We start from the raw sequence: 10,187 nt of genomic DNA on the forward strand, positions 1-10,187 counted from the left end.
TATAACATTATTAATATTGTTGTAATATTGTTAATTATTTATTGATTTAATTAATTGTATATATTAAATAAATAAACTAATAATAGTAATAGTACATAATAATAATAGACTATAATAATAATTATATTAATATTGTTGTCATATTGTTAATTCATTAATTATTTAATTAATCATATAATAATTAAATACAAATAAATAACTAATATAATAGTAATGCATACTTAAGTATTATTATAACAATAACTATAATATTACAATTATTAATATTATTGTGATATTGTTAATTAATTAATTAATTAATTAATTAATCATGTATAATAATTTAATAAAAATAAATAACTCATATTATAGTAATGAATTATTATTATAACAATAACTATATATATTTTTAATTAATCATATATAATAATTAAATAAAAATAAATAATATATTAATAATTAATTATTATTATAACAAAAATAATAATACAATAATGTAAAACAAATAAAAATGAATTACATACAGAAAAAAGTTAAATAAAGGCAACAATGTTACTTTGCACCTTAGTCAAACTAAATCACAGTGTATGTTGATAAAAGAGTGAGGCTGATGTCCATACACTGTCACTTTAATTCCAGCTCAGTCCAGGGGGCAGGGTCGTGTTTTTTCTTTCTTTTTTTCTCCTCCTCCTCTTTTCTCTAGGACTCGCAGCGTTTGCACCAGATTGAATGAGGTCTGTTTGAAGGCAGCTGAGGAGGACACAGAAGGAGGAGGAGGATGAGGAGGAGGAGGATGCCACAGATGTGCAGAATCCTGAATGCACCGTTTCCTCTTCGTTAACGCTGGACAGTGCTGTGGCTGCAGCCTTATCACATCTGAAGAGAGACGGAGAGAAGCAGCGTGGCCTTGAGAGAGAAAACCAATCTCTGCCTTGATCGTATCTGGACATCATCAGCAGCTGCAGCTGCAGAAGATCCTCTGCACGGATGATCTAGAACTTAGGAAAGGAACTAGTCAAGATGGCAGCTGTGCACGGAGTCATACAGAGACATTATTACTATTATTATTATTATTAGATGAAGTGCATTTCATGGCACATCGGTGGCATGCACACACACACACACACACACATCGCAGGCTGCAGCAGGACGCGCGGGCGCAACTCCTCCAAGACTCCACGCTGACTTCCTTTCGTTTTGACTCCACGTTTGGCGACATCGCAGTGCATGTTCAGGGTGTGGGCTGTGCATGAGGAGGGGAAAGAAAGCTGCCCTGTGTGTGTGTGTGTGCGTGCGTGCGTGCTGCGGACTGACGCCCTGCAGGAGACGGGACAGACTCACGGACACGTGCGCCCGCTGCACATTTGCATATCGTTGCATAGTAAGTGAAACTGAAGATCTTGCACGCAACATTGATGGAATGCGACCCGAGTGATTTTCGGACCCTTTGTGCGACCAACGAGACACTGCGGCGGCGGCGGCGGCGAACATGGCCGAGGCACCGAGCGTCGACGTCGAGGCTGCAGAGCCCGCCTCCACGGTGGAGATAGACCCGGATTTCGAGCCCCAGAAGCGGCCGCGCTCATGCACTTGGCCGCTGCCCCGTCCGGAGTCCGGCGCGGACAAGCCCGGGACCAACGACACTGACGTCATCCCCGAGGAAGAGGATGACGACGATGATGATGGTGGTGACGCCACTGCTCAGAAACCGCCGAGCTGCAGCTCCTCCATCTCCCAGCCTGTGGAGGTGCAGCGCGGCTCCAACAACGAGGAGGAGGAGGAGGTCATCGACGGTTCTCCTTCCTCCTCCTCCGCGCTGATCCCCGCCGCGGCTGTGGGCGGCTCTGCCTCCCAGCAGCTGAGGAAGTCCTCGGCCCGCAGGAACGCCTGGGGCAACTACTCCTATGCAGACCTCATTACCCAGGCCATCGAGAGCTCCCCGGAGAAGAGGCTGACCTTGTCCCAGATCTACGACTGGATGGTGAGGTCTGTGCCGTACTTCAAGGACAAGGGCGACAGCAACAGCTCTGCGGGCTGGAAGGTGAGCTGTGACCTGCTGATGATGATGATGATGATGGTGATGTCATCCTGACAAACACCATGTTGTGGTCATGTGAAAACAAAATGCACAACAACAGTGGGGTGGACACACTTTCCATGGGCAGGGGTCAAGTGAAAAAAGGGGCACCCTCATAATTGTTCATTTATAAAAACAAACGTGCACACATATTTATTAATTTCGAGAACCATATGTTCATTTATTTAAATGTAAAAAAGGTCTACTTATTTTTTTAATGGTACGAATATAAGCAGAAACTACAACACAATTTACGCCGTAGCGTGCTGGGCACGCGACAAAATATTTAAGCTAGGTTTATGGTCGCCGTAGTGTGCCGGGCACTTGACCAAATACTTTAAGCTAGGTCTATTGTCGCCGTAGTGTGCCAGGCATGTGACAACATACTTTGAGCTAACGCGACAAAATTATTTAAGCTAGGTTTATGGTCGTTGAGTATGCCGGGCGCACGCCAAAATACTTTAAGCCAGGTTTATGGTGGTCGTAGTGTGCCAGACGCACAGAAAATTACTTTAATCTAGGTTTATGGTCGCCGTAGTGTGCCGGGGGTGCAACAAAATACTTTAAGCTAGGTATATGGTTGTCGTAATGTGCCAGACGTGCGAAAAAATACTCTAAGCTAGTTTTATGGTCGGCGTAGTGTGCCGGACACGCGACCAAATACTTTAAGCTAGGTTTATGGTTGCCGTAGTGTGCCGGGCGTGCAACAAAATAGTTTAAGGTAATTCTATGGTAGCCATAGTGTGCCGGGCGCGTGACAAAATACTTTAAGCCAGGTTTATGGTCGGCGTAGTGTGCTGGGCGCGCGCCAAAATACTTTAAGCTAGGTTTATGGTCATCGTAGTGTGCCGGGCGCGCGATAAAATACTTTAAGCTAGGTTTATGGTTGTTGAGTTTGCCGGGCATGTGACAAAATACTTTAAGCTAGGTTTATGGTCGCCCTAGTGTGCCGGGCGTGCAACATAATAGTTTAAGGTAGTTCTATGGTAGCCATAGTGTGCCGGGCGGGCGACAAAATACTTTAAGCTAGGCTTATGGTCGTTGAGTATGCCGGGCATGTGACAAAATACTTTAAGCTAGGTTTATGGTTGCTGTAGTGTGCCGTACTCGAGACAAAATACTTTAAGCTATGTTTATGGTCGGCGTAGTGTGCCGGACGTGCAACAAAATACTTTAAGCTAGTTTATGGTAACCGTAGTGAGCCGGACGTGCGACAAAATACTTTAAGCTAGGTTTATGGTCGCCGTAGTGTGCCGGACGTACGAAAAAAATTGTTTAAGCTAGTTTATGGTAACCGTAGTGAGCCAGACGTGCAACAAAATACTTTAAGCTAGGTTTATGGTCGCCGTAGTGTGCCGGACGTACGAAAAAAATTGTTTAAGCTAGTTTATGGTAACCGTAGTGAGCCAGACGTGCGACAAAATACTTTAAGCTAGGTTAATGGTCGCCGTAGTGTACCGGGCGCGCAACAAAATACTTTAAGCTAGGTTTATGGTCGCCCTAGTGAGCCGGGCGCGGGCCAAAAATCTTTAAGCTAGGTTTATGGCCGTCGTAGTGTGCCGGGCGCGCGACAAAATACTTTAAGCTAGGTTTATGGTCTGCTGTTACTGTTACTTTAACTGCTGTTAAACCTGTGTTAAAGCACAATCTTACAGTTCAAATCGTACTGCCAAAATATCATGGTCGGTTCATTGTGATCGTTATTGTGACGGGGAATGTTTATACTTTTATAAAACACTCATGGAGTCTGCATTCAGCTGTACAGAGGCTACAAACACTGTCGCTGTTTAGGTTGCAGACGCTAAACCAATAGTTGTTGCTTTATATTTTTAGCTTTATTTTCAACAACAACAGGGAGGTGGAACAAAGTGAAATGGAGTGTGCTTCAAATGACACTTACATTCTGTCAAAAGAAGCTGAGACGGAAAAACAATGCAGTGTAAATTATACTTTAACACTTACTGGTCACATTGCAGCGGCCACTGTGGCTTCTTACTCACGAGCTTCCACAGGCCACTGCTCCGGTTTGATTTGAAGGATTAGTACAGGCCTGGAAAACCAATTCATCTGTCATGGAATCAAGTTGATGAAAGCTTTGAGCTTTGCAGGATTTAGATTGGGAGGGGGGGGGGGTGGTTTAGAAAAAGAAAAACTCTGGAAATAGGTTTGTAATCCTGCACAACTGCATAACTAAATATGTGGGATGCAGCAGGGCCAATACCAGGGAGTTTCTTCATGAGGAAAGTACGATAACAGTCAAGACGGTGCATATTTGGGGTTTGAGAACCAAGGTAGTTCTTCTTATTATTCTCATTCTTAGTATTCATCCTCGAAATAAATGACTTTTTTGAAGGCCTGAACATACCCCAAAACTCATGGATTTCTGCGACCGCATCAGACTTGGTGAAAATTACGTATGAAAGTGGTTCAGGGAATGTGCGTAAAAAATGGAATGGAAATGGGCGGGGCTTACGAAAATGAAAATTTTTTGGGTTTCACGAACATGAACGAAAGTTGGTATACATGTTAATCATGTCAGAACCGTCCAAAAGGTCATTGACGACTTTGCTATAAATCCTACAGGAAGGCCGCCATCTTGGACTGAACAGCCAATTTTGGGCGATTTTGGCCATTTTTGGCCACAGAGCAGAGCAGTTGAACACTTACTCTCTGTAAGTGCTGTTCCCTTTGATAAAGCTACAAGTTCAAGAAACATAAGTTATTAAATTTGACAAAGCAAATGAAGAATCCCCGCAAACATCCGGTTGACATGGGTGGTGTTCCCCAGGGCTCTACGCTGGGACCCCTGCAGTATTTTGACAGTTACTGCCATATTTCATGGAGCGATGCCCCAGTGTTTGTCGTATGACAAAGGAAATGACAAATGCTTCATGCAAGCAACTGTGAGAAGTCCTCAAACATTCTGACATTCTCTTTAAAGGGACACTGTGTAGTATTTATGGGTTTATATAACCCAAAATCCACTTGTGTATACATATTATGTGCTCCTGCATTTTCTAGTCGCTGTATAATAGTTTTTGTTTCATTTTCGTAGTGTTTCAAAAAAGTCATGTAAAATAACATGGTCGCAGGCCGCTGTTGCATAGCCACTGTTAGCAGCGTGACGACATGTTTCTACCGGAGCCTGTAAGGACAAACGCGAGAGAACAAATCAAGCGTCTCTTTACTTGTAGCAGAAGTCCCGCCTCCTCTCTCTCCGCTTCGTCTGCTACGGCCGCGGTAGCTCGCCCTCTCCCTCACCTCATGAACCTCATCTGCTGACACGGAGAAAGACGACGAGGACGACATTTGACCGGCTGAGGATACCGTAGCGCTCAGGGAATGGAGGGGGTGAGCAGAGGAGCAGTTCTTTGTTGTAAATTTCAGCCTCTCCTCTAGATGGCACTATAAACTACTTACTTCACCTTTAAATATCGCGCTTGTCGCATGTTTCATTTGTGTTCACAAAGGCGTAAAGAATTTAGCATTGTTTTGTTTTGCAACTGCTGTTTAACTCTTGTTGTGCATAGATATATTCATGAATTCTGTTTCATTTTGCTTAGTATTACTAGAATAGCGCTAGTATTTTTTTGAAAAATTGTGCTTACCAAGCTCAGTTTCCACTTTTCCAGAGTTTGACCCAGGTCCATGTTTCTTCCTCCATTGTCGTCGAGTCCAAACACAAACATTTTGGCCTCCTGTGCGGACGACCTCGCGCCAACGCTGCCCTTTTATGGCGTCAGAGGCTCACGGATCGATCAGCTGACTATAAATGATGTAGGTCAGTGTGTATCAGCTCAGTGTCTCAGGCTAAAACTGGCGTTTGTCCAGTTCCAGGCTCAGAGCGAGGCATTGCTCAAAGGCTGCTGCAGCACTGCTGTGACTGTATGGGTGAGGGGGGGAGGGTAAGGCAGGAGTTTGCTTTGTGCTTTATCTTTATTTTTGTTTTAAATGCTCATACTGTACCACGTACCTGAGCCGAGCCGGAAAATGTAGTTATTTTCTCAGGCTTAATGGATTTGATGTATTTTAAGAAGCAAATTGGGGCGGATTTATTGCAGCGCTCGAGTCTTTCTCCAAAAAAAGAAAGAGGAATGCTGTGGTTTACACACATAATCCAGATTACTGTGTATTCCAGACCACGGCGAGGTCATTCAGTGTGTTTACAGTGGAATAGAAACGGCCTCTTGTCATTCTGATTCCGATACAGCAACGCTGCTGCGATTTATGGCCCCGTAAATAACGACAGAGTTCAATCAAAACCTCGACATTGAAGTGTCGACAGCGCTTTATTTATTGCAGAGGCAGTTGTGCCAGATTTGCATCAGACTGAACAGGACAGGTGTTGTTGTTGTTGTTGTGTTCTCTCAGTTCATTGTTGAAGTGCTTGGCTCAGTAGGAGCATTTATGTGCCGAGGCTCTGAATGTTTGTTCTTGAGAAACTCAATATTGTTCAGAAGGTTTTCAATTTGGGGAAAACAGCACTGGTGTTGTATTGTCAACATTGGCGACCACGGTGATCATCAATCTTGACAAATTCGCTGTTGAGTGGTAGCGGAGAGGAGGTTCTGGGACTCGGATAAGGGGTAGAAAACAACAAGTCCTCTTGATGTTCTAGCTCCTCCTGGGTTTGTCCCGGGGCATTCCCAGAGTCGACTCCTGGGTCGACTCTGTCTTCTGGTCTGGAGTCGGTGCCTGGGAGGCATCGCAGTCAGGGAATGCTTTTTGTGTTATATCCCTCTCATAGTCCTAAGCAGCTGCAGGCTGGAGTTTAATGTTAATGACGGACTGGATTACCCGAAATATGACACCCTTTCTTCTGAGATTGACGTCGTTATTTGAAACGAATGGACCTGGGGGCAGAAAATAGTAGTTCTCTTTAGCCACACATGAGCCTCAACGTTCCCTTTTGGCTGCACTTGATAAAACTATCTTTTACTTTTTAATGCTTTTGCGGGAACTGCAACAGAGGTTCACCTGAGGCACATAGGAGCGTCCATAGTCTTAAATCCTTCACTTTACTGGAAATCAGTGTGTAGGCCACTGTAGGTCAACGTTGATCACGTCATGATCTGAAAAGATGATTCATGTTCCAGCCAAGTGATGGTGATTCAAAACAAAATAAAAGAGTCACATGTACTTTGGTTTGGAAGCGATGAAAGTCTTTTGCTTGTTGACCTAATCCTTTAATTTGCGTTAATCTCAGGCTTTGCTGTAACTTTAACGTCAGCGGCTCACTCCGCCGACTTGAAGACGGCGTAATCTCAACACTCTTTGATTGGTTTAATCTTCTGAGAGATGGATTCGAATGGGACCTTGATAGATTATGCTCAACATAATTCAAGTTTAGGAGAATTATACTGGACCTTCTCCCAGTGACGTTGGCCTTTGGCCTGCAGAGCTTCTCACTACAGACTCCAGCTGCTTCAATGTTCCACACGGTTTAGGAAACATCTTTTTGAAGAAGCCAGAAATAGAAAAGTTGTCTCTTGGAAGAAGCAGTAGGGTTTTGAATTCTCTAAGACTCTAATAATCTTAGTCCTCTGGTGAGAGAAGGTCATTGAGGTCCTGTCAATTTCACATCGCCCAAGATCTTCATCTATGGATCGCTCTTCGGGACTTCTTGTCCACGTTAGCTTTAACCTTCTCATTTCGACGTGTAGTTGAGGTGGATTGTGCTCTAGAACATCTCAACGTCTCAACTGCAGAAACCGAAGATATCTTGAGCTTCAGTCTGGGATTGGATTTTAAAAGTGTGGAACTATTCTATCAAATCATCATCAAGTCAAATGGCTTCAAACAAAGCTGATTAAGTCCTTCTGCTGTATACACACAAACGCTGATAGTATTGCTTGACGGAGCCTGTATTCAGATGATGGCAGCAGCATACAAACATGTTTTATCGATCGGTTTCGGTTTACGAGGATCAAACGGTGGAAGAATGAACGCGCTGCAGCTTTAAAGGTGCATTATGTAATCAATCTAAAGCAACTAAAGCCATAAAATCCTCCTAATATGTCACAGAGACTCAGGAATAATGTTCATATAACAAACTGAACAGACAAAATATTTGCATTAAAAATAAAACATTTTGCAGACTGTAAATCCTGTTTATGTTTTGAAATCATGTTTTGGCGTCATGTGGCGCCACCTACCGCCGTCTACCAATCATTGCAGTCAGTAGAGTCTCAGCTGCCGAGCAACCACGGGTTGCCAGTTACGTCAGAAAACGAAACCTAAAAGACCTCTGTGTTTTGAATTTGAATGTAGTAACCGTTTTTGGCCACATTCTTACATATGGCGCCTTTAAATGAAATATGACTTTAATGATGTATTGAATTGTTTTTCTTCCGCTTTGTTGCAGAACTCCATCCGGCACAATCTGTCCCTCCACAGTCGTTTTGTCAAAGTCCAGAACGAAGGGACGGGGAAAAGCTCCTGGTGGATGGTCAACCCAGAAGGCGGCAAGGGAGGCAAAGCTCCGCGGCGCCGGGCCGTGTCCATGGATAACAGTAAGTACATCAAAGGAGCCCGGGGACGCGCCACCAAGAAGAAAGCCTCCCTGCAGGCCGCTCAAGACGGCAGCTCTGAGAGCTCCTCCAGCCTCTCCAAGTGGACGGGGAGCCCCACGTCCCGCAGCAGCGACGAGCTGGACGCCTGGACGGACTTCCGCTCCAGGACTAACTCTAACGCCAGCACGCTCAGCGGCCGTCTATCCCCGATCCTGGCCAACCTGGAGCTGGACGAGGTGCCCGACGACGACTCGCCGCTCTCCCCGATGCTGTACTCCAGTCCCAGCAGCATGTCTCCGTCCACCGGGCCCACGGGGCTCTCCGACCTGGCGGGCACCATGAACCTGAACGACGGGCTCTCCGACAACCTGATGGACGACCTCTTAGACAACATCAGCCTGACCGCGACCCAGCAGCCTCCTCCTGGAGAGGAAGAGAACGGCGCCAACGGTCAGGGGAGCTCGCTGTTCACCTTCAGCTGCCCAGGGAGCGGTTTGGGAAGCCCGTCCGGCAGCTACGGGGCAAACCCTCTGTTCAGCCCGCCATCCATCACGAGCCTGAGGCAGTCGCCCATGCAAACCATTCAGGAGAACAAGCAGACCATGTTCTCCTGCATCTCGCACTTTAGCGACCACCAGACGCTGCAGGACCTGCTCAGCCTGGACTCCCCCGGCCACAGCAACGTCCTGCTCACGCAGTCGGACCCTCTGATGTCGCAGGCCAGCGCCGCCATCGCCCTGCAGAACTCCCGTCGCAATGCCGTGCTGCTGCTGCGCAAAGACCAGGGGTCGGCGACCCACGGCGGCGCGCCGCAAAGCTCTCCGGTGCCCGACGGCGACGCCAAGCAGCCGCTCCTGAAGTCGCCCGGCAAGACAGCCGCCTCCGCTCTGTCCGGCCAGGAGCGCTTTCCCGCCGATCTGGACCTGGACGCGTTCAACGGCAGCCTGGAGTGCGACATGGACTCCATTATCCGCAACGAGCTGATGGACGCCGATTGCCTGGACCTCAGCTTCGACTCTTGCCTCGCCACCGCGCAGAACGCCAACAGGAATTCAGGAAGCTTCTCCGGCTCCAAACAGACCTCGCCTCAAAGCTGGGTGCCAAGCTGAGCAGATCGCCACAGCTCAACAAAAACAAAGTGGGGAGAGGAAATGTACATTTTGTTGTCCTGCATTGTGCAACTAGAGGGAAATATGTCGACGTGTATCCATGTAGTATTCTTTTCCATTGTTTTTAATGTGAGGCATCAACGTAGATACTGTATTTAAGTGTCTGAGGTGCACGAGAGAGAGAGTCCTTTACAACGATCAACGACTTCAACTCATGGTTAGTCTCAGGGAATCAACTCGTATCACGCTGACGTGATACACGACGAAAAACTGCGGAAAACGCAGATTTCCGAAACGCCGAAATCCCCCGTTTTTTCACCCTCGGCGCTCTCTCTCTCGCTCTCTCTCCTTTTCCAACACTTTTGCCAAACCAGCTGTCGGCCAGTATGTTGTCATGGCGACGACGGCGCGTTTACAGGAGACGAAGAAGAACGTGACCACATGGAAGATACTTGACGAGCTTTTCTTTGTTCCTTTGAGAGTCGTAGCCTAAAAAAACGACGGTAACGA

The 10,187-nt window shown here is 46.2% G+C and overlaps 1 protein-coding gene across 1 annotated transcript; it reads left to right on the forward strand.

Moving 5' to 3' along the window:
* Window positions 1-1,468: 1,468 nt before the first annotated feature.
* foxo3a (forkhead box O3A) lies at window positions 1,469-9,677 on the forward strand (the record flags this gene model as incomplete). Its single annotated transcript, XM_083892049.1, has 2 exons — window positions 1,469-2,020; window positions 8,421-9,677. The coding sequence occupies 2 exons, from the start codon at window positions 1,469-1,471 to the stop codon at window positions 9,675-9,677; spliced, it is 1,809 nt and encodes a 602-aa protein (XP_083748175.1).
* Window positions 9,678-10,187: the final 510 nt, after the last annotated feature.

The sequence above is a fragment of the Microchirus variegatus genome (assembly GCF_963457635.1).
Source record: "Microchirus variegatus genome assembly, chromosome: 7".
Lineage (NCBI taxonomy): Eukaryota > Metazoa > Chordata > Actinopteri > Pleuronectiformes > Soleidae > Microchirus > Microchirus variegatus.